A 26,738-nucleotide genomic window follows, 5' to 3' on the forward strand; every position below is an offset into this window, starting at 1 on the left:
CCCAATTTACCCAACTTGCTATTCTTCGGAGAACCAATTCCCTGTGTTCCTACTTATAAGTATCTAGGAGTCATACTTGATTGAAAATTAACTTGGCAACCTCACATTCGAAAAACAATTTCCAATGCGAAGGCTGTCAAATCCCAATTACTGGTTTTTTTTGCTAGAAAACGCGAAAAACAAGATCCACGAAAAACAAGATGTTGTTCTATAAATCAATGATAAGGCCTCTTCTGACTTATGCAAGTCTCGTGTGGGGCGCAGCAGCAATTACTAACAGGAAACATATCCAAATTTTCCAAAATATTATGCTTCGGGAAATCTATAAACTCCTTGGTTTGTTACGAGCTTTTTTGGGTTCAAAACATCAAGACAATCTTTTACTTGTCTGGGGGTGATGATCCTACGCAGCGATTATTAGTAGCAATGTAATCTTTTACATGGTTTTCGATGTTAAGAAACTAAATCATTAGTTATGCATATTTCTTTTATAACAAAAATGGCATATAAAGAATTTCTTACTATAAAATGTACTTTACATTTTATATCAAACCCTAAGTATTTCCATGTTTATTTGAAAAATTTAAATTTGTTAGAGAAACTTAAGGAAGGTGGGTGAGAGCGGCAGTTTTAAGTTTTTGTCCCGCCTAGGAAAAATGCAAGATCCAGCACTGGTATAGCAACAACTATGATGTAAAAGGAATTTAAAAATGTTATACGTTAAAATGTATTGAAAATAAAAATTTTAAATGTCAGTTGTAAAGTACTGTAAAATTAAACTGGTACAAAACGTAAACTTTGGTCAAAGTACAAGTGAAAAATTTTGTATAAATGAATGTGTTTAAAGTTAGGCTCTCCAGCCAACGCTTAAAAGTTTAAATCAAGCTCTCTTTTAGCACGTTAGGTGTAGTTTTGTGTTTAGAGAGTTTTCTAAGATCTAGAATGTCAAGTTTTAGCAAATGGTAGATGATGTTCAGTGATAGCGTGTATTCGCGGTAACACAACAACGGCACGCTTAGTTCATTCAATACAAAATCTGGAGAGCGTGGGGGGAAGAAGGGTTTAAAATACGTATGAATGAAAACTGTTTGAGGGCCAAAGAAGTTCAATAGAGCGTAATTTTAAGATAATTGGAAATTTTTGTAAAAGATATACTAATACTGTTTCCTTCCAGATAATTTGAAAGGACCAAGATTGAATAGCATGTTCGAATGCAAGAAGCAGCAGATGATTGTTCCCAGTCAAACTGTGAAAATTGTAAATAATTTTTCTTAGTTTTAGTCTAGCTTTAGATCTTTTGGCCCTAAACAGAAAAGTTTGATGATGAAACAGATTGAAAATGCACAGTGTTAGAAAGTTAACATTCAAGTTTAAGAAGTTTTTAGAATTGATACTCTCAAACAAGGTCGTTTTGAGACCTTATTCTTCGAGTAATTAAATTCTGGTGGGTAAAGATGTAAGGTTTATCCTACGTTTAACAGTTATCTTTAGTTAAAGCTGCTTTCCTGCCCTTCCTAATTTCAGCTTACAATTTCCTACTAGAATGTGTTTTTAGAATCGCGTTTAATGTCAGTAAGAGCGGTATTTAAGTCGAAGTTCCACTGACTTCGTTAAAGAGCCAGGGTTTCCGACTAGCGCGCGTTCGCCTTTTGGTTACTCTCTCTCTCTAAGCTATTACTACGCTCGATCGACCGTATTTCAGGCCCTTGATAGCTTCGCCAGCTTAGTTAATATTTCGGAGCCAAATACTTAGAAATTTTTTATAACTTCTGCTATATCCTTAAGTTAAAGCCTTAGTTAAGTTTTATTTCTTATTACTTTGAGTTCAAGCCCAAATGGAGGCTTTGCTGTACGCTCTGAGAAAGAGCCATCTGTAAATTCTTATTTTGAGAAATAAAGGGTAATTAGCCCTTCTTGAGTTTTACGCTTCTGTTTCTGAACTAAAGTGATTATTCATTTAAGTGTTTACGAGTTTCTTACACATTTAACTGTTAGATAAAACGTTGGAACCCCACAAATTTTCCTACATAATATCTGTATGCTGCTTGTTCGTAGTTACTTGTAAATATTTGTTTCTCTTACTCCATTTTTTTTTCTTACATTTTGACCAAGGATTGTACTGCCTGGGACGTGCAGTCCTTGGGAGGGGGCAGTGTTGCGAAATGACCCCCCCCAAATCGCGACGAAATCAACGACATGCCATAGAAAGAGGGAGAACATCCTAGAACGAATTCTTACCGGTTTACCTCAGAATGTTCTGGAAGGCAAGTCGAAAGCTATATTCAAAGTACAAAAGCCTGTTCGTAGAGTAGCAGTCTATCTTGAGTTTATCGTGTACCTTTAGTACGTGAGAGTTGCGATCAGCCATTAAGTCGAGAACTGTATTTTAGTACTTTACCGTGAAGCTGTTTTCACCATTATAGCTTGATTGCCTGAAGGCTGCGTTGCTGATTGTTTCAGGATGTGTATTGTAGTTTTTCTATGGCTGTAAACGTGTCTGGAGCTCCCCTGTGTAATACTGAAGAATAAATTGTGCTTTGATTCCAAATCAAATGTCAAATCTACGAACCTGTAGAATGCATCATTATGTTTCTGCTTTTCATCATTTACTAGTCACTATTCATCTGCTTCTATTTAACAAACTGTTACGAGCTTTGTCCTACCATATGATCTCCTAATCTCACGGCTTGCATACTATGTATGTTATTCTCTGGCAATTCGCAAGTCAAATTGTGTTTGATTAAGGGTAAGGCCTCATGCCTAGGCACCTAGGGTTTTAATGCCATTTCTACTGCTCCAGTCATATATGTTCCAAATAATAACTTTGCCCTTAATGTTTATATGTTACACAGCTGATAAACAGTGCCAACCTATATTTGAACCATACAGACTTATTTAGGTTATCATCACATCTTTTTTACACTGAAAACTAGAAAGATGACTATTGCCATTTTCACAACTGCGTTATTTTTTTTGAGTGGACCATCTTTATTTTTTGGGTTCAAACTGTTGAAGATTTACGACTTTTCTTTACTTTTCTACATAAATTTATAAAATTTTAACCAGTTATGAAAAAGGAAAAACATATGTCATATACCAATTCAGTCTAGTGCCATCATTTTGATGGCATTAGAAAAAGCAAGAAGTGTTCAAAATAATCTTGTGTAAAAGTTATTGGGTAAATAAGCTGTTGTTGTCCTGTCCGTCTACTTCATGGAATAATGGTTGCCAGAGCCTAAAGGAGGTTCGACTTCTATTTCGACAGCAATTTTGACGCAGAGGAGCCCGGGGGTGGTCGACGGTCTCCTACCCATCTCCCCCACCACCAAACCACACGAAATTACTTTCAACTCACCACATATTTAGAGTGGCCCCATACTGCAAAAATGCTGCACATTTACAAACATCCATGCCTTCTCCGAGATTTGAGTCTGAGTCCTTTAGTATTGCAGTAGGATCCCCTAACCACTATACTGTCTGGGTGGCGGGTAAATAAGTACTCTGCATCTCTAATTGTGCACATATACACTTTGGTTTCCTTGGGAAATGTCCGAAAAACTAAACTGCACATGTGAAGAAAACACGACAAAAGAGCCAATTTAAAGGAATTCGATATCATAGAATTTTTCTGCCGCAACTGCTTCAGAGAATGAAAAAGTTCTAATATATGGCACAATATGCAATATTGAGTTTGGAATCCAGAAGTCCAATATCTACAGCATTGAAAGAATAATAATGTTTTTCCTTACAATATCTGAGAATGGAGAATTTAATAAATTCCAACTAACAAAACCTGGGGTGTTAGAAAAGTGATTTTTTTCCAGACTAACTGAAATTCACATATGTCACTTTCAAACATCTGCTGGCTAGAGAAGCATACTATGACCAACTTTCAACCTTTGAGTAGATGGGGCACCTTTTATATAACTGAAACAACCTTTGAGTAGATGGGGCACCTTTTATATAACTGAAACAACCTTTGAGTAGATGGGGCACCTTTTATATAACTGAAACAAAAAGTCCCTTGACATATTTGTTTGCAGTGAGGTGCTGCTCATGCAGGTTTTCTTTTGTTAACATTAACAGTGTGGAAAAGAAAAGATTAGATTCCAAAGAATGGTTATGTAACAAATTGCACTCTTTCTTACCTTCCTAATTTGATCCTGCTTATTACTTTTTGCAGGCTACTATTATTACAGCTATTTTATCAAAATCAAGGGTTTTGAACTTTCAATTATGTTGAAAAGAATTTCTAATTCTGGAGCTCTTAGCAGGATCAAGTGAAAGTATGTTTCGATATCAATCAAGCAAAAAATGGATAAAAACATATTTGTCTGACAGTTATAGGAGGAATCTGCCATCGGAAAAAAACTTAAAAATTTTTTCTGGATTCTGACACCCTACTCACATTGAACACTGGGGAAATTTGTTAACCTAAAATTCCCTTTTAGCATAACATCATTTGTTATGCTAAAAGTGACAATCATGACAAAGTGATGAGTGATCGCAGCAAGGACATGACGTTAATGGATTCAAATCTAATGACTCAAACCAAAAAGTTTCATGAGGGAATGGATTTAAAAACTTAGTGTAAAGTCATCAAACTCATTAACAGTGAAAAGTTATTCCCAGAACAAATTTATAATTCTTATAAATCTGCTCCTTTCTGGCATCATGTGGCCTGAAACACTTTGGTGACCTTTGCATAATCCAGGCTTCACCTCCTTTTTCATATACTCCCAAGCAAGACTGATGATTGTGGCATGTGCAAATGCTGCAGAAACGCACAAATCTAAACTTTTCGTAATTGAAAATATATATATATATATATATATATATATATATATATGAGCTTGGGTATTTAAAAGAATAAATATTCCCCTGTCATTTATCATTCAAATAAAAAAGCATGGGCGACACAACCATAAATGAATGATTGGTCTGAAAATCATTTTATGCCCAAGGCTCGGTGGCTTAAACAGATGATGGAAAAATTGTCCTGATTACAGACAATCATTTGGCTCATATTTCACTTAAAGAATTAATAAAAAGTAATATCTCTTCTTTACACCAAACTGTACATATATCAATCAGCCAATGGATATAAAAATGCTCTCTGGGTTGAAATTCAAGTTATAAAGTAGCTTTTTTAAAATCTGTGATAAATTTTCAAACACTGATTAGACCACTCAAGAATTTTTAATGTATTTTAACAAATCTGCTGTGTAGAGCACAGCAAGGTCATAGGGGCCATGTCTACAGATATCATTTTAAATGCTTGGTATTAATTATGGCCAGCTACGGTATTTCATGGTGGTGGTGATAATGATAATATCCACGAATTTGAAAGTATTCTGATATTACAAGTAAAAGGTTAAGTTTTCCAACTAACAAATTTTGTAAATAAATGTGGAGAAATGATAATAAATCAAAATCATATAAAAGGAACTTTCCATTGTGATGACAATACCCCAATCATCAATCAAGTAATAGATGGTGAAATCAGTATTAAGTTTTAACTACTGAAAATATGGCTACCAAAAGTGAAAAAATGTCAAACAGATTGTTGAGATAAAAAAGATTGATTGATAATATACTGAGAATTCCCAACACTGCAATTACTTGAACAATGAAACTCTGAAACTGAACAAGAAATTATGTCTATCTATAAAATTATGAAGAACGTAATAGCACAAAAAAAAAAAAAAAAAAAAAAAAAGACTTTACCACTAAAAGAAGCGTTTAACAAAAGAAACATTAAAACAAATTGTCAATTTTGATTCTCTTAAGGTCATAAATGTTTCATTATATTTATGCACAATTTCATATTTTTAAATTATAATTTCTATACGTCATCTTACTAGATTTAAATTCTAATATAAAATCGAGAATCATCAAAGTCCTGAAAATTCCAATATATACTATACCTACCAGTATCTTAATAGTATCGTATCATATCATATAGTATATCTATATCTATACAGATATACTATACCTACCTATAGCTACTCAGTACGATATAATATGTATAAACTTCATTTCAAATTAATGTCATTTATAAATTATGCATTATTTCATGAATATAATTTCACATATTTACCTTAAATTATAAGTAACAGTGTCAAAATTACTTTACTTTTACTTAGAATGCCTTCTAGAATATTGTATATCTAAATATATAATGTTTTAGTGCCTGTTGGTGAGAAGTAATTCTAAACTGAATATACTGAACTACATTTTTAATGACAAAAATATAATTACATAACATTTTAGTTAAACTCTTAATTTGAATTTGTTAGGACTTGGTGAAAAAATCCTATCATTCTAATAATTAAATAATAGTTAAATAAATAAACAGAAAGTTTTAATTTTACTTGATCTTAGCATGTAGCAGTGCTCTGACAACTGGGTTCTACTGTACTGTAAGATATGGTATTTTTTTAATTAAGATATGGTATTTTTTTAATTATGTCATTTTATATTTAAAAAAGAACTATAGAAACAACTTTTTGAATATTTAAATTGAAATATTTTAAAATTTAATATTAATTTCATTTGACATTAATGACCTGTTTTTAAAATAGTAACACTATCTGAAAACAATTTATCTGAAATAAAAGACTTGTAAAACCATCCTAACAAAATCATTATCTTTAGAGCTTCCCTCATATATACATAGATAATGAATGTTTTCCTTTATTAAATCTATGTACATACACATTTCCTTTACATATGACATATAAATCAATAAATACTTATTATAAAAAATCGATTAACATTGATTACTTTTGATTAATTCCCATGCACTTTCATGGATAACAGTTAACAGTACTTTTAGCTATTAAATTGAAACCTGAAGACTGCAATTTTAATTTTTCAAAAGTCTTTTGTGTAATTTTAGAAAACTGATAATTTAAAGCGGGTACAATGACTGCATTTTGAGCTGCTTCTTTTTTTCACAGATAAACTTTTGATTTATTGACAAATAAAATTCAAAATTATATGATCTAGGTCCTTTCAAAAAACAAAATATTTCATAAAATTAACACAATTTAATGTAATAAATATAATAAATAACATGAAAAATTATGTGATCCAAAAATAAGATCTATGTATGATAACAACAGGAGAAAATATTCCCAATGTCTACACATACTCATCTGATACACAGTAATTGAAAAAAAAAAAAAAAAAATATATATATATATATACACTCTCCTGTTCCCCTGCTATTGACGGCAAAAATATCTCTTCTGCTTGAAAGAACAATTTCTTTTTATTCACCTTCTGCAATTTAAGGTCCTCTAAATTTATTTCTTTTTAAATAAATAAGTAAAAAAAAAAAAAAAAAAAAGATACAGGATCTTTAAAAAGTATGTACATACACTCTTTATTCATTCACATAGTGAATTATGATTCTTGAAACACTTGCTTTGAAACTAAGCAATTTAAGCAATTACTTTGTCTGGTCAAAGAAAAAATTTAAATGGAGATGAACTGAAAATCTCAACAGAAATAGCAATTTTATACATTCTTTCCTCTCCCCAAATATATAAAAAGAGAGTTAAAACACATCCCCCAAAACATAAAAGTGTAAAATATATAGTTTATTTACTGTACATAGCTGAATATCTTTATGTAGTCATAGGAATAAAACATACTATAAATTTACAGTTTATATCAGCCAGGGCTCCTGCAAACAAAAATCAATATTTGGTAAACCAGCAGTCTTGCAACAGCTTGGCTGTTGTGCTTTCACTGATCTAATATGCCATCTGCAAGGCACAACGTGGCATTACGTTTGATATTTAGTTGACAAACTTCAGAAGCCATCAGCTGAACCACCTTTCCTGAAGTCCACATTGGTATTTAATTTTCCATTTTCTTTTATTATTCCTAAAAATACACTTGCTTGTGTTTCTGGAACTACTGAATGTCCAAAACTTTTGAGTTTATCTATATATATCTATGGAAAGAGGGATAAAAAGAATTAAAAAGTGCAACAAAAAAAATTCAAATTTACAGTAGCAAAATTATGAGTACATTATTTATCTACATTGCCATATAAATAAAAAATGACTTAGTAAAACTGTTGTATAATAATTTGTGCTTTTATAAATTCTTTTTTTTTTTTCTAACTTAATGATAGAAGAATTTCTATGTATATAAGCACTCTTAAATGCAAAATATTTTGACAGATCATGCTACATTAATAAGATCAATAAACTGAAATTATAATCTAATAATAGTTATCACATTATTTTAAGAGAAATAGGACACTTTTTCATGCATAATTTTGGCTGAATTATACGACTTAAGCTGCAATGTCTTCCTCTCTTAATTTACGAAATAAACTTCTAATATTTACCTCTCACTAATTTTACTTAAATTTATAATTCTGTCTAAATATATAAAAAAAAATTACACATTTTCCTTTCAGCAAAAATTAAAATAAAAGTAAATAACAGTTATTTTTATATACATACATTAATAAAACTTTTGATGACATAAACTTTTTCATTACCTCAAAAAAGCCTGTGAAAAATATCCCTATGAATTTTAAGGTTTCTTATACATATTTTCATTAATGATGCATATGTTTGCAGATTTATTTTATTACAAACATATTATAAATATCTCCACATCGTAAATTCCAACAATAAAATTCATTGCCATTACTAGATTTCTATTTTCTCAATAAAGTAGTAACAGTTTCAGGGCTGATGCTAGGGTTTTTGCTGTTTGTGCCATCTTAAATTCTAAAAGAAATTCTGGCCTTAAATTTTGCCATCCAGTATAGTGACATTATAGTGAAAAGTGGCCTTCGCCAGATTTTTTTAAAATGAGAAGAAAATGTCTTTAAAATGAATGCCACACTAAGGTAGAAATTTGAATAATTTTAAAGCTGATCAGTTTCACTGCATTAATTATTTGCTAATGCAGTTTAGAAGTTACCCATGACTTGTGAAAAATCCTTCTAGTATTGTGTTATAATGTTGATATTTAGTACAAATTCAGATACAAATTTTATATGAATTTTTGTGTGAGTTTTCAGCAACATCCAAATTTTCTTTCTTACACAGAAGAGTGCAGATGATATTTTGGTTCTTTCTTGGATTACCGTAACGTTACTGGTTACACCAAGAAGAGCCCAAACTGTAAAATAATACATAATAACATTAAATTTAATTATACACATAAATTATACAGTCAAAAGTCGTTAATTCGGACACCCATAATCCGGACCTCAAAGCTAAAAACTTTCTGCGCATGCGCCGCGTTAGCACATGCGCACACGCGTTTTACGCGTGCGCGTAAGACCTTGACTACTGTGCATATGCACGTGCGCAAGTGCAGAATACATTTTCACCTGCGCATTTAATGTATAACGGACGGTGTAAGTTAAAATTACCTAATTATATATTTCAGTTAATGTTAATGATTGCGTTGTTCCTTAAACTTCGAATTGGATCCCACTTATTATTTTTTGCAGACTGTAAGAGCAATTTTATAAAAGTAAACTTGAACTTTCGATTATGTCAAATAGAATTTCCGATGCTGGAACTTCCAAAGGATCTACAAAACGAAATTATGTTTCGATGTCCAACAAACAAAAAGTGGAATTGCTGCAAAAAATGGATAAAGACATGAAGAATGTGACAGAGAGGTTAGTGAAAACGAAAAAATTTCGATTGACAAGTTAGTCGGTATTCTCGGCACAGCAATTAATGGGACTTGAACAGCGGAACTTTGTAACTGAACAAGAAATTATGTCTGTTTATAGAATTAAAGAGAAAGTATTATCACATAAAACGAAGCAACTTAAACAACTTACATTCAAAGAAATGTTTAAAAAGTAAACAAATAAATATTAAGCTTTTTTTTTTTTTTTTTTTTTTTTGTAAATTTTGATACCCTTTAGATCATAATTATTCTTTATTTTAAAATTACGGTTTCATATTTTTAATTTTAGAATTTCTGCATGCCATCTTACGAGATTTAGACTGATGATCTATAATCCGGAAAAATCGATAATCCGGAATCGAAGTCCCGACGAGTCCGGATTAACGACTTTTGACTGTATTGACATATAAAAGAATTATGGCACTCACAGCTCTCCTTGCTTTCAATATTTTTTTTTGCTTATAGTACAGTTAAACTAGGACTTGAAATGCCTATTTATTGGAAACTATTGTTTAGCATAAAATTTTAAAATAAAAATAAACAAACGTGAACCCAAGTGGAGTCTTAACTTTATAAACATTTCCCCAAGGATTTCTTAACCAGTGTAAACAAAAAAGAATCAAATGTTGGTGGATATTTTAAAAATCTGTAATGTAGACAGATGCTTGAGTGAATTTCTAAAGTTTCAAAAAATTATTATGCTTATTTAAGCTAATTAATCAGATGAAGGTAAAGATAAATATTTTAAAACTGTGATTACAAAATAAAATTCAGAGCTCTAAAATATTCGGTCTACCGGAAAGTTACGTCCGTTTTATGACAACAATTTTCGACACGTAAGCACATGTTTATTTGCCGTATGTTCGGCTCTCTATTTTTATCGCTTAATGTATACATACTGAAGTAGCAAGTTAACTACAACAAAGTTGATTCACGTTAGTTTTAAGTGTGATACGATAGTGTACCCATGGCCACTGATAAAGTTCATTTACGCCACTGTATTTTATACAAATTTCAACAAGGAAGAAATACTATAGAAGCATGTAGAAATTTATTGAAAGTGTTTGGTGAAGGTACAATTTCTGATAAGGCATGCAGAAGATGGTTCGAAAAATTTGAAGCAGGTGATTTCGAACTTTCTGATAAGCCAAGTTCTGGGCGATCACCTTTGATTAGCGACTATGTTGTTACGACCATGTTAGACAAGCAAGATCTTTTTGTGACTACATCGAAGATCGCACAAAGGCTTAATTCAGCTCAGCAAACCATTTCGAACCATATTCAGAAGATAGGATTGGTGTGGAAATATTTAAGATGGCTGCCACATGAATTTAGTCAGAAGAATTTCGATGATCGTCATATGCACATCTCTGCTTGCTCCGAACAAAATGAAGCCCTTCTTGAACCGGATGATAACTGGGAATGAAAAGTGGACATCATAAGGGAAAGGGCATATTGTGAACCCAGAAAAACTAGCCCTCCCACTTCTAAACCAAATTTGACCCTGAATATGGAGAATTTTGTGTGTATATGGTAGGGCATTCGAGGACCAGTACATTATGAGCTTTTAAAACCGAACAAAAAGCTGAATTCGGAGAGGTACTGTCAGCAATTAGACAATTTAAAGACAACAGTCCAAGAAAAGAGGCCAGCGATTTTCAACAGGAAGGGCATCGTACTGCATCATGATCATGCCATGTCTTTGGAGACTTGTCAAAAAATTGCAACTAGGCTGGGAAATTCTATCACATACACCATATTCCCTGGACTTAGCACCCTCTCACCACCACTTGTTTTTGTCCTTACAAAATTTTTTGAATGGAAAAAAAATTCAAAAATAAAGTAGATATCAAACAACAGCTTAATTTTTTGCATCCAAAGTTACATCATTTTTCAAAAATGGGAATATATAAATTGTCCTCACACTGGCAAGAAGTCATTAATAATAATGGTAATTATATTATTTTAATAACGTTTACTGACGGTAAGAAAAATTTGTATTTTGTTTTATTCCAAAACTGGACAGAACTTTCCGATAGACTGTATAAATAATGCACTATTTGCTTAATCAAGTCAGAGCTCTAAATAAATAATGCATTGTTTGCTTAATAAATTTTCATAATTTTGTTATGTTTATCAGTATAATTGAAATTGATGCTGATTTAATGAACAAAAGTAACTAACCAAAATGCCAAATATAATTCCCTTCTCACTCCTAAAATATTCTTTCAAATGGCTGATAAACAAACTAAATATCCTAATGCTAAATTTTCAATATAACCAGGAGGAAAGAGAGAGTTTCGAACTCCTAAGAATTAAGAAAGTGATTAGACTTTTTATGGCCCTAAATATCAAGGATTAAAAAAGAGGTGTTCTCTTCTTCCCCCTTCCAAGTTCACATTTTTCTGGCTGCATAGGATTTATGCCTTGTTTGCTTTCATATCAAATTTCTGGAACAAACTGTTGAGCTTTACACAAAATTCTTGCTAATCAGTAGAAATTATGACAAAACTGAAATATCTTCTCTAATTTATGCCAAAGTTATAATCTATTTCCGATAAGAAAATTATAAATTTTGTGCATAAGAAATTTTTTAAATTGTTAAAGTTTTTTACATAATTCATTGAAGGAGGTGCTAAGGCACCTCTTTCAACCCCCTAGCTATGCATGTGTTTTAATAAATATGATACATAATTATTTTATCCTTCCTTACCAACAATTAATTATTCAAAAGCATTGCACACAATAAAAAACACAAACTTTGCACAGATTCAATGCTTCCGCTTAGGAAAATGAGAAATACATAGCATGGCAATTTAGATAAGAATTTTATATTTATTAACCCTTTCAGGGGCACAATGTTATGATTTTTTAAAAGTTATGAAAATGTAAGCATAATGACATGCAATGGTCCTATAGACAACATAAATGAGTTTAAAAATTTTTTTTCATCCCCCTTTATGGAAAGGGGACCGGTTTCGCCTTGAAACCAGCGCCCCTCTAGAGCATTTAAGACCAAACATTTGCTTATTTATCTTTACTTTGCTGAAAAGTATCTGAACATAACCCAAATTGCAGATTATACTAGTAAATTACTGAACAACTAATAAAGTAAGTAATATTTGCATAAACACACATTTTTAATTATAAATAAAAAATTTAAAACAGGAAACAAAAAAGTATGAGACAAAAAGTAACTAATAATGGTCTAAATTACTTACATAAAACTATGAAATATTTTTTTAAATTATGTTAAAAACTAAGAAAATTATATGTAAAAATAAAATAAATCAAGATGCATACAATTATTTTACTATGAACTAGAAGCATGAGAAAAGCGACCGCTAAGAGAAGCATAATAAAAACGCAACTGTGAGTGTTTTTCAGTGAGCTCTGTGTCTCTGTAAAAAATAAGAAATGTTTCTCTCTAAAGCTCCTCTCTCAAAAGCTCCATAAATCCTCATCTTTGAAGCCACTCAAATGAAGATATGGTGCAACTGTTTACAGCAGTCATCCGAAAGCAATAAACACAACTGCAAAAAATCTCGCGGCTGCGTCATCTGATCCTTTCTTCGATGTCTCAGAGGGGCGGTGGTTTCATACTGAAACCGCAATGAAAACATTAAAAATTAAAAGGGTTCCATTACTTTTTTTTGTGAACTAAGGACATTTCATTACTCATTGATGCCTGCTTATAAAATATATTGTGAAAAAATTAAAAATTTTTGGATTTTTTGTTTTTAAAATGGATCAAAAAGAGTAGTGTGGAAAAGAAGCTATTTTTGAATGATTCATATCAATTAATGGATGCCCAGAAAGATTTGGTGCTGCCATCTGTTATCAGCTCTAAGCAGTAATTTAATTTTAGCAGCAGTTTTGAGAAAAAAAACAAATTTTCTAAATTAAAAAAAAAAAATGTTGAAAATGCGGTTTCAAGGCGAAACTACCGCCCCTGAAAGGGTTAAAATTGATCTTCCAAGAAATATTTCAAATGAAATGCAGGGGATAACTATTGGTTAAAATATGTTTCAGATGGTATAATTCAGCCATATCTACTTAAATTTAGAAGAATTTCAATTCAGACTTTAGGGACAGAGTAATTAAAGTAAAATAGTATACCTTAGGAAAACTTTCTTCATATTCTATTTGATTAGGAAATAGTTGATGATGAAAACGAGGAGCATCAGTGGCCCTTTTTATGTCTTCAGATAACCACAATGTTCGAAACATACTCTATAAAAAAAGAACATACATTTTTCAGCATAAAAATATAAGATAAAATAAAGTTCTAGTAATATAATATTTAAGGAATATATGAATATTCAGGATTAAAACAGTTAAAGACTAGTCAATGAATTCTTATTAGAAATGGAACCTATATTAAATGTTAATTATGGTTTGGTTTATTTAATTATGGCAAAACCACTAGGGCTATCTGCCTAAGGGAAGTGATGCCTTCGTGGAGGATTTTCTAAGGGAAACTGGCTCGTATACAAGTTATACATGGGGAAAACCACGAAAATGCCCATGCAGCCAGCTCGTCCACAGGATTCGAACCTCGGGCTGAACTACCAGTGTTCAGCGACTTTACCGCTCGGCCGCTGGTGGGCCAAATGTTAATTATGCAAAACTTATACAACCCTTAAAAATTGACATATTGTGGTCACATACATGTCACTTGGAATATCCTTATAGGTATAAAAATATAACATTTTATTTAACACTTCATAAACTGAGCTAAAATTCAGTTACAGGCAAAATTCAAAGGCGAATTTCAAGCAAAATATAAGTATAAATTTGATATTTTTCATTACGTTATTTTCACACGTATGTTTTTACAAATATCTAGTAAAACTTTTTTAAGCAGTTCTTTTAAATGACTTGTTTTGTTAATCAGTAACAAAGAGATTAAATTTTCCTGAATGGCAACACATTGGCACGTGAAAGTATTTTATTTTAGGCACTGGCAACACATTGCCTTTAAATAGCCAAATTTATATATTAAAAGCGAAAGTAACTATAAAAACAAAAACAATATAATGCTTTTAATGTGTCCAGCCATTTCTTTTAAATAGCCAAATTTATATATTAAAAGCGAAAGTAACTATAAAAACAAAAACAATATAATGCTTTTAATGTGTCCAACTAGGGTAATTTCATAAAAATATTTTAAGATTTCTAATTACACATAGCACAATTTAAGTGCATTTTTATTGAAATAAATCATATTAAAAAGTAGGAAAAAAGATTCTTAAGAATAACATTTATTGCTTTTAAACTGCTTGGCTTGCTATTCAGTAACACACAGATTAATTTTGAAAGTTATGTAGACATTTTAAGCTTTTCAGAATGCTTTTAAATGACAACAACCAATTCAGCATGGTGGCATATGGACAAATGGTGCCATATTCAACATGGCGGCATATGACAAAATTAACATGGTGGCATATGGAATACAAATGTATTCTATATTAGGTAGCGGAAATACACTGCTTTTAAATAATTAAGTTAATTGATTAAAAGTGAAAGATAAATATTTTACATTTTTCTGAATGTCAACAGTCTGGCATGATGTAGATAAAAATGTTTATTTCAAGGACAGCTCACTTTTAAATGCATGAATTTTTAATAAAAGAATTCATTAAATTCATAAAAATAGAAAATAAACAAGAAACTAATTCAAAATTAAAGCTTCGAGGTGCACATATTTGGGTGGAGGAGTATCTGTTCGAAATTCAGTTCCATTAATCTAGGTGCACCCACATTTTGAAAATAACAGTTGCCTTTCACGTTTTAGCTCGACAAAAAATTAGTCATTAACAAGTTTGTGAATGTAATGCAAGGTCACTAGTTTTCCGTGGGGATGCGGATACTGAACTCAAAATCTGTTGGCGAAATCCAAATACCAAAATCTGTTGTTGAAGGGGTTTTTTTTTTAAATCTTTTTTTAAAGGCAAATAACATTTCTTGATTTACTATTATCCCATTTTACACATAATAAGAAATTTCTGCTTACAATAGTGTTTAGGCCTTTCTTAAAAATTTTGAAAAAAACTTGTCCACATCAACAAACAGGATGTCTGCAAATGAAGCAGTTTTCATGAACAGATAAAATTTCAGCAAAGGATTTTGCTGTACAACAAAGGCAGCAAATTTCTACATACCTGATGGCTAATGTAAAATGCATATTGATGATGCAGATTGACCATATGTTTTCCTTAATCAAGAATATGGAATTAATAAATCAATATTAAGGAAATAAAAAAGGAAGAATAGTATGTTATTTTAAGTAGTGGAATTGTATATTTCTTTGTTGGTTTTTTGCATAAGAAGCTTCAGCATGTATCATAAAAAAAAAAAAATAAAATAAATAAATAAATAAAAAAAAGGGGGGTGGTGGAGGGAAGTTGTGAGTCATTTGAGCAAGTTTCTGAGTTTGAAAGAGAAAAATTTTGACTTGCAGAGACAGTAGATTGTTCTTTCAAGAATTTATATTCATATTGGACAAAATGAAGCCACAGTGATATGAATATGTTATTGTTAAGTGCAGGAGAAAGCAGACTAACTCATGGAAATGATTGCACCAGTACCATCAGACTGCCAAACAACAGAACATGATTATTGTGTGCAAGCCTTGCTCCATTAGTTTTGGTGCCCTAGGCAATCAGTACATAGGCCATCCACGTAAACTGATAATTTAAAGCAAAATATACCTTTATTTTTCAATTATGAGAACAACTTAGTTGGTACTTAAATAGTTGGTTACATTGCTTAAGCTTGAAACTGGTCTTGATTATGGAAAAGGCAATGATGGATCATACATTAACATCAAGAATTAGGGTATGCTGCATAACGACCTCTACTAGCATGCATCATCTGACATGCAGAGGAGAAAAACCTTTGCAAAGTATACATTTACTGATTTTATACAATTATACCAAAGAAATTTGTCAATGAAATGGTACACTGAATGCTAGACAAGAACAAATGTGTAACATAACGTTGTCTTTTCAGATGAATCCTGATTCTGTTAAGAATACCATAATGATTGTATCTAAATCTGGTAGCATCACAGTGACAGACATAATGACCCTTAGCATCACTATACTGGTCCATCACTAGAGTTTATGGTTTGAGATGCCACTACACTTTGCTTCCGCACCTGAATAATATGCATTGCCAACACACTCAAGCCATTATTAAATCTCCGAAGTTTTGAACTGTTTCCTTTATCTTTAAACATTAAGGCAAGTTACAGCAGTTATTGCCAGCCATATCAGCTACATGAAATTTTGATTTATTTTTGTCCTACAACTTAGATGGATGAGTAATTTTAATCAACTCCTTATCTTATACTGTTTGTTTAATAAATATAAATTTGATATCCCTTATTCTTCATGGTGCTGCATTTTGGATGGCTAACAGCATATAAGATAATGCTTTATATGTTTGGAATGAAAGACTGTCAAGCCGCTGATAAAGAATTTTTTTTTTTTTTTTTTTTTTTTAGCTTTGCAGTGGACTGTAAAAATTAATTCATGGGCTGTATGCAGTTTGTTAGCCACAGTCAGCCACAGATGCAGATGCAGATATTAAATGAAACAAAACAGGGCTGATTGCAGCACAATTCAAAAAACCAATCCGCAACTGCTTAAGTCTATAAATTTAAAATTTATTTAAAAACACCTAAATTTAAATATGTTAGTCCAGTGAGCTAAAATGTGAAAAAGATACTTGACACATTTTAGGTGTGTAAGTGACTTGATAGTAAAACAGAAGTGGCACATTTTTTAATAATTAGCTTATAAAAAATCGCAAAAATTATAATTTATGCCAATTTTGGGTACTTTCATCATTTCAAAAGTTTATTATAAGTGGTATAACGGAAAGACTGCTCCCGAATAACCTACAGTAAAACATTATTCTTATCTACACTTTCAATATTTATATAATGCATTAAATAAACAAAAACATATTTAATACAGAAAGTAATACATCTTCAGAAATGTAGAAATCACTTAAAAAAAAGTATAATTCTCTATTTTTACCAAAGCAGAAGCAGTAATAATGCGTGTACCACCAGCACCACCAACAACCATATGGACATCTCCATCAGCATTTACAACAATTGTTGGACACATCGACGATAAAGGCCGTTTTCCAGGAACTATGTAATTTGCAGGAGATGGTGGAATTCCGAAGTAGTTTGTGATGTTAGGAGATGAAAAGTCATCCATAGCATTATTTAATATAATGCCAGTCGATGGTGATCTACATAAACTCCCAAAGCTTAACAGGAATAAAAAATCTTTAAGTACTAATTTTGATAAAAGAAATAAAGTTCATACTTAAATGATACAATGAATGCATGAGCATGCAAATTCTTTAGAGATTGAAGTGATATTTTCATTGTGTTAAAATAGAATTTAAACATGCATAATCATAAAAATTAGATCTTGTTATAAGAAGTCCCTCATATACAGCAACAATATATGCTAAATATATACCAAGGATTTCTCAAACATTGTCTAAATATAACAATGTTTTCATTTTTTGTTCAATAATGTACTCTAATAATGACAATTAACTATGCTCACAAAACTCTTGAACATAATGCCTTAGCTGACATTCTAACTGTCTGTTTTCATTCTCTACTTTGTAAATAAAAGCTAACATTTTTATATAACCATTATTCAGCAGAATGCTGCCTTGGCAGTATAATGGTTAGCTGAGAATTTCTAGTTTGAAACCAAGGGTGTGGATTTGATTATTGCATAAGACTATGTTGTAGATGGGTTGTCTTCCTTTTTCACAAAAGTAATACAGTACAAAGTCCGAAATCCAGATGTCCATTATCCGGAATCATCTAAAATCTGGACCTCAAAACCACCAACATTTTCTCATACACTTTACGCATACGCATTTGATTCCCCTCTTCGCGCATAATAAAACATCTGGAGAGTCCCGATTCTTAATTTCACTTCGACACTAAATAAAATATCTTGTTATTGAAGAAACAATTATTTTAGCATAAATTTGTACAATCAGTAATTTGGCTCCGTCGCTGCGCATGTGCTTGGCATAGATCTCAAGCCCAAACATTCCACATAGATACATCGTTGATCTGACGCCAACTCGGCGACAAATCATTATTTATTATACTTTCCTTTCATCATCGCATGTTTATCAAAACATGACAAATTGAATAATGACTCATGTAGCGATGCCTAAACAATTTTTTGTTAGTAACTGAATGATAAAGGTGTATGGTAACCTTTTATGTTGCCATTACACCTGGCGATGATTACAAATTTAAGTTAAATGCACTAAAAATATCGACGAGGAAAAATTTACCAAAACTTTCTTTCCATATGCTAAAAATAGATTTTGTTGATGATTCTCACAGACCCAAAGATTACAATTACATGTATCTGAATGAAGAAAAACTGATTTGTTATTCATATAAACCCAGAACCAGCATCAAGGTTCGTGTGGCCGTATCAAGTCAGAAAATTTAGGACCCACAGAGACTGCATCAGGCGGTAAGATATCTAGTGCCTGCTCTCAATAAGGCTTAAGTATATGGTGGGAATTTATTTATTCAGAACTCTGATAAGCCTTAAGCATGTGCAAGAAGCAGACATAAATATAATAAATAATACAATTCAGGCTTGTCTCAGTGCGCAATAGAAGCAAGATAAAATTTAACAGAACAATTTGTCGTTAGTCGCCAAGCTCATGTTGCATAGCCAAATATGTATAGTCAAGGATAGCTAAATTTGATGATGATAGCCACTAATTTTAAAGGTTTTTGGATATCGAAAACAAAGGTGAAATTTTCCAATTAACGGATTTTGTAAAGAAATGTGAAGATGTGGTAATAAATGAAGATAATATAAAAGAAGTTTTTCATTGTGATGACAATTCTTCTCAATCATCAATCAATTAATGAATGGTGAAATCTGTAATATGGTTCTAGATCCAGAAAACACCACTACCGATAGTGAAGAAAGTGACAGAAGTTACTGAAAATGAGAAAATTTTGATTGACAAGTTGGTCGGAATTTTCGAAACAGCAGTTACAGGACTTCAACAATTTAACTCAACAAGAGATTATGTCTGTCTACAGAATTAAAGAGAAAGTATTAGCATAAAAAATGAAGCAACTAGCATTGAAAGAAATGGTTAATGGGGTAAACAAATAAATATTAAGTTTTTTTTTTTTTTTTTTGTAAATTTTGATACTCTTTAGATCCTAAATACTTCATTATTTCATAAATCATGATTTCATATCTTTAATTTTATAATTTCTACATGCCATCTTACTAGGTTTAAACTGATGATCTGTTATCCGGAAAACCCAAATCCGGAATCCGACTCCGAAATCCAATCCGAAGTCCTGACGAATCTGGATTTCAGACTTTATACTGTATTGGTCAGCCCTGTAATGCATCATGTGCAGCGTTCTTGGTGACAAGAGGACTAAATTGACTAATGGTTTCAACTGTACTTGATGGATGCTCAGTGAGAAAATGTGTGGCCATTTGAAGGAATGGTTAGAAGACTGATGGTTACAGGTTGAATGTTATGCTTGCTCGCATATAACCTTCACCAGTTTCAGAATTTCTTTTCAAAGGTTAGTTAGTGTTAATAACAGTGCAGTTTAAATACTGCAACACAGAGATTAGATGGTTAAACCAACATAGCTATTTGGAGGGTTCATACTTTTAATGATCACCATAGTATGAACATTTTATAAACTGCAAAACTCTATAAAGCCATTGTTCTCACCATTTCCCCTGTAGGAAAATAAAGCATTTAATCTCAGGAGCAAATAAGTACAGTAAAGCATTAACTAACTACATAAGTATAGTTTTTAATAGTTAAAATAACACAGTAAAAGCTCCACTACCTGGAGTAAACTACTGGAAGGTTTTTATACTTTAGATACATTTTTTAACGAAAAATAATGCACATAAAAGAGAGACTTCTAAAGCTATTATAAAGCACATAAAAAACTATGAATAAGGAGAAAAATTAATTGTCAAGAGTTAATTTAACATCATTAATGGATAAACATCATGTCACAATGCAATCACAAGATCTCTGCTTTGTTTTATGTATACCTAATTAATTCTCAATAAGCCAATTAAGTTTTTGTGAAGAACGATACAAGATAACTAATATTTATCTAATTAAGACACAATAACACGCCGAATAAACACCAATTCAGAAGACAAACAACAAAAATCAGCGTCATATTTACAAAATTTCCACAGGACTAGTTTCGATGGTTTTAAAAATTTTTTTTTCCCCCCCCCGGTTTTGCAGCTGAGGATGGTGATTCGGTAAAACCATCGAAACTAGTCCTGTGGAAATTTTGTAAATATGATGCTGATTTTTGTTGTTTGTCTTCTGAATTAATATTTATCTGTTTTTGTTTTCCATTGTGAAACAAAGACTAACATGTGAAACTACATGGAAGAGAAAGCAAAAGAGTCTTTACAAAATTACAGGACCCAGGTGACAAGAAATATGTGCATTAATGGGCATGATTTCCACTTTATTTCAAAATGGATAAATAATGCAAATGTTACATGAAAAACAATAATAAGTAGTTTAAATTTTATGTGATATACCTACAATTTGCATTTCTCGATTACCTAAATAAAGAGTGATCAGTTCTTCCAGACTCCTGCTGGAATAACTAACTGGCAAAATCAGCAGATAATTTTATGTGTTTAACACCTACAAAACAGGTTTTATGTCTAAAATGCATTTGGGGGGAATCTAACGCAATGCTAAATGTAGGCTTTTGATGTTCAAGCTGATAACAAATACAATGACTCTTTTGTAATTTTAAACTAGGAATTTCTTTTTCCAATTATTTGTGTTTTCTATCATCTTGCATTTTTAATATGTTCAACCATCCAGAATTTTTATGTATCCAACATTTGGCATTTCTCAAGCTTTCTGGATAGTTGAACTTTTACTGTGCACAGGAAAAAATAATACCTTTTTAACATATGCATTCTAGCTATTTGATAATCTCCCACAATTTGAATACAAGAAGTCTTAATTAAAATATATTATTCAGATTTTTAAATAAGATTCATGATATAATTCAATTACAAAAGAAAAAATATTTTTTGCACTAGTTTTCAAAAACCAGGAAAAAATATTACAAGTGACAAATAAAACAATTTTTATTTTGAAAAATAAATAAATAAATAAAATAAAAATAAAGAATAAGATACATTCTACAATCTGCTCTTAAAAATCAAAAATGCCATAGTAAGAAAGAGTTATCTGATTGTAACAAAATTTCATATACGGATACTTTTTGATTGAATGTGTAAATGATTAAGACTGAGGTGAATATCGGGTGCATGCCAAATCTGGTGATTTCTATGTTGGATAATGGCATTACTCTGGCAAACTATTTTTTGTTAGAACTTAAATCAATGGGAACGTGGAATATTCCTCTCTCAGCCTTACATTTTCTTTTTTGATTGCTATTGTTATTTTTAAATGATGAAAACATAATCGCTTCTTTATTTTTATTACATTGGAGTGTATATTGAAATTTCAGTTGTTCTTAGGTGTCTGTCATCGTGGTTGCTGTGTAATGCCAAGCCTGTGCACACGGGCACGAAAAATTTTTTTTTTCTTAATTATCATATAATCCCTATTTACTAATTAAATTTTGTATATTTTCAATTGCTAAAGTGTGTTTTCTTTTGATATGTTGATATCATTTGGTGATGTATGAAACATATCAATAGTTTGATGATCTAGTTAAAAAAAAAAAGCCAAAATGTACAATGCATATACGATAAATAACTTTTATCATGATTAAATTTTGGGGGCCAATGAATGAATAACTGGGGTTACACAGCATCAAAATTGAGCATTTGAACAAGGAGAAATTCGAATTATATAGCCTAACTTCCATTTGAATCCGATTCTGCCAACTGATTAATATGGTTAAAACCGTATCATAACCGTTAAAACCGTATCAATGACGGTCATATGTAATCACAGTACAACCATATGACCATATGAGACAGGATATACCCAACTTAAAAGAAGCAAGACCATTAAATGAAAGGCTCACTTGGCATTTGTATGGGAGTGATGCCACCCTTCAACAATGCTGACAGTATTAGTTGAATCATGGCAGAGCATAACATCAAGAAATAAGTAGCTGAACTAGAGGGATGACAGAACATGAGAACAAAGTGATTTTATTAGTGGATTTTGCAGCATTTGATTTATCATTATCAACAACCTGACTTACAATTAAGACATCAGTGCCCATAAGGACCATTGATATAGAACTCAAAGAATGGGGTCTGTGCCCATGACACCCACTACACTGATTAATACTCCTCTATACAGACCAAAAAGCATGTTTGTAGTGATACAAGCTCAAAGCTCTTTCCACTTGGAATTTCACAGGCTGTAGTAGAATTGTTTTTGGTAATGAGTCCTGCTTTGAATTGAGAAAAAGATGAATCAGTGAAGTCATGTCTGGAGATATACAGAATAAAGGTCGGATAATGACCTGAACTTGCCTGTCAAACAGCCCAACAGCAGAAAGTATGATCTGAGATATCATTTGATAGCTGGGCCCCACTGGTTGCCATCCACAACATCCTTACAGCATGGCAGTACATCAATGATATTCTACACTCCATTGCATTACCTTCCTTTCAAGGCATTCCAGGCTTTAATTTCCACAGGATGATGCCAAGCTGCATGTGGAAATCCTTTCTAATAATTATATTCATGCTTTTCTGATCAAGATTACCAGATCTCTCCTCAATAAACCCTATTTGGAGTTTGATAAACGGCACCTTCGACCAGAAGAGGATAATCACTAATCTTACTTTACAGCTGGGAAGAATTTGGTAAGAAAGCTGGCAAGATGTCATACACCAATGCTATAAATCAATACCAAGCTAGATAATAGCTTATATAACAGCCAGATGCAGGGCAACACCTATTTGTGGTATGTAGCTAGCTGTATTGCTTGAATAAAATATTATATTCCTCTCTGATTTTAACCGTTTCTTTTTCAATATACATATATCAATTTACTGAATTCTGTCTCATTCAGATAAATTTTTCTTGCCTTTTCCCCCTTCTTTAAAGTTTATTTCATTTCCCATTTACCATTTTATATGAATTTAGCCTCTTTTGCCTTAAAAAAATGAATTAATGTGAAAATAACAGCGCTATAAAAATGAAATTATAAACATGCTGATTGATAAAAAGTAAGCTATGCTAACAGTTTCAAATTATCCAATGCCCACATTGTTACATGTTATAGAATCATAAGGATGTCCTAAAATAACCCTGCCAGATTAAAAGGAATATTTGAACATTTACTGTAGATAGATGCAAGAAAAGTTATTATATATGAAGCTACAAAAATACTCAACAATAAAGAGAGATAAGAAATTTTCCCTAACACAAGGCAAATTTTTAAAATTAAAAATCATTCCAACAACAGAGGCTAATTAATATCTTTGAGCTTTTGATGTGGGACTCAACAGCACTTTAGTATAAGTAGACTGACTGTCAGCTAATATGCAGCTTATGTTTTTATGAATTGGGTGGAAGAGAAACTACCATAGTTGCAGAAAAATAAGTCCTATAATATACAAAATTCAATACATGGAGAGCAAAAACGTGCTTTCTATAAACATTTAAAATGTTACAAAGTTGGCAAGGAACTGTAAAATTTTCTTAATTTGGCAACAAATTTACTGCCAAGATCAGCACTAACACCATGTATTTCTGGTTTTATTTCAATTATTTTCACCATTTCAATCTCTCTTGCACATAACTATGAATGCTACAAAATAATGCAATTACATATATGTAGATAAAATAAGCAAACAGAAATTAAAACATTACACAAAATTCACAATCAATAAGTTATATAAAAATTGGGACAAATCAATTAATAAAAACAAATACACAACAATTTCAAACAGACAAATGTCATTGAAAAACAAAATATAAAGAAACAAACATTTACATAAATACTGCACATAAATAAATAATGTACTAAAATCAATGAAAATAAATGCGCAACAAAACCAAATAAATAAATAACAAAAAGGGATGTAGAAAACACAGCTACTTATATGTCAGTCTATTCAGCAGGAAACCTGTTGTAAAACGTTTGCACATCTGTGTGAAGACAGTGACTGTCAACGTCTAATAAACAAGGGTTTAGCATGGTCATGGTATTTACAAGAACAAGGAAAGGGAAACAGTTCAAGAAAATGGCAGGAGCTTTGAAATAATATATCAAGCAAGAACAATGAAGCATAGTGATATTTTTTTAAGCGAAGAAGCAAAACCTATACAGGTTCATCACTGGATGAGAATTTAGTGCAATGGCAGATACGCGAGTCATGAATATAGAAAAACTGACATCAGTAGTGTTGAAGATTAATTTTACTCAGGCACAGCAGTCATAGATGACAACATTGCAGGCATAATGAACATGGCACAGGAAACCCATTATATCAAAACCAAATATTAATAGTGGATCAGTCCATTACATCATTTATCGCCAGTTGAAGTTCTTGAAAATGTGTATAAGATAGACATACAAGTACGTGACAACTGATATGAATGAAAAATGTAACAACGCTTCCGCTGATATGTGTCTGATACATTTCTGCAGCGCATGATCATTTGAAAAGAATGCTAGAATTCTGAATAGAATGAAATTACAGGATAAACATGTAATTTTGTTTGTAATGTACAAGTACCTGCATACCTAGCAGAAAGAATTCAAGTACTGTGATATCTATGAGCTTGTTAAGTGTATGAACCAGCAAAGCAGTACTGATCTGTCAGTTTTTTGCACATAGAAATAAGCACAATATATTTTACACACTGACTTTAAGTACAGTTGAACTCACTAGGTGTTTATAGTACTTGTTACTGACACCGCATCTCCGTTGGCTGCTACAACAGATACATGAGCAGTGCCACGATCATTTGTCACTTCCATCTCAGGCTTATAAAATGAAGTTGGATGTGTTTTCTCATCAGATATCTGTCGCCATATGGATGAAGCATAATCCCTAGATACTAAATTAGAAACTAACTGAAAAGAAAATTTTGTAAGTCAAATATAAAATATCTAAACTAAACGATAATTTTTATAAGAAAACAGGGAAGAAAGAAGAGTTCTTACTTGAGTTATATTAACAAATGCATCATCGCCCAATTGTGTTCTGTGGGCAAAAGCAAATTTAAATGCTTCTGTTATTCGATGATACATGAGAACAGCACTATCAGTAGCCATAAAATCATCAGCAGTCATGTTGTAATTACTTAAAATATTCAAAATGAAAGACAGAATGACTCCACTACCAGGAGGAGGTACAGAATGCAAAAACAATTTCTCAGCACCTTCAAGTTCTAATTTCACGGCTGGCTTTAATTTAGGTTGATAATCAGCAAGGTCTTCTTTGGTAATTATGCCACCTGCCAAGCATTGTTATTCATTAATAAAAAATTAGTAAATCGAGATGACATCAATGCAAAGAAAATTAATATATATAATGAAATAATTTACAAATTTTATTTGCAGATTTCACACTGGCATTCTTCCATCTTTGTTTCTCTTCTAATGTGTTATTTTCTTACAGTAAAAATGTCAGATATGCAGATTTCAATGCATGGCATTATCATACATAATCATATGCTGGTACAGTACAAGATCAAAAATGCATATAGCCTGGGATCAGAGATTGCATAGATTTTATCATTTTTCAGCTTTTAGATCATGGAATAAACCCAATTAGATTTCATCAAAAAAAAGTGGAATAAATACATTGTATATAATATGCTAAATACACATTTTGCTTAATAATAAAAATCCTAGTATATCTGCAAACAGCTGAACTCTTTTCCTGATGTTATTAATCAACTAAGATATTAAAGATGTATACAAATTTTAAGCTATCAGATAACCAATGTTAATATTTTGCTGATCCTATAATACTACAGTCAAAAGTCGT

The 26,738-nt window shown here is 31.6% G+C and overlaps 1 protein-coding gene across 2 annotated transcripts in view; it reads right to left on the reverse strand.

Moving 5' to 3' along the window:
• Positions 1-7,586: 7,586 nt before the first annotated feature.
• LOC118198992 (scoloptoxin SSD14-like) overlaps positions 7,587-26,738 on the reverse strand; it is an 87,723-nt gene continuing 68,571 nt past the window's right edge. For both annotated transcript variants that reach the window (XM_085812777.1, XM_085812778.1), the window contains exons 7-11: positions 25,910-26,202; positions 25,632-25,819; positions 17,733-17,973; positions 13,804-13,917; positions 7,587-7,966 (exon numbers count right to left, since the gene is read on the reverse strand). In XM_085812777.1, coding sequence (XP_085668903.1) covers positions 7,823-7,966; positions 13,804-13,917; positions 17,733-17,973; positions 25,632-25,819; positions 25,910-26,202 — 980 coding nt within the window. In that variant the 3' untranslated portion in view covers positions 7,587-7,822. The remainder of the gene's footprint in view (positions 7,967-13,803; positions 13,918-17,732; positions 17,974-25,631; positions 25,820-25,909; positions 26,203-26,738) is intronic.

This window comes from Stegodyphus dumicola, chromosome 3 (assembly GCF_044657685.1).
Source record: "Stegodyphus dumicola isolate Sdum_Otavi_A_Nest chromosome 3, ASM4465768v1".
Taxonomy (NCBI): Eukaryota; Metazoa; Arthropoda; class Arachnida; order Araneae; family Eresidae; genus Stegodyphus; species Stegodyphus dumicola.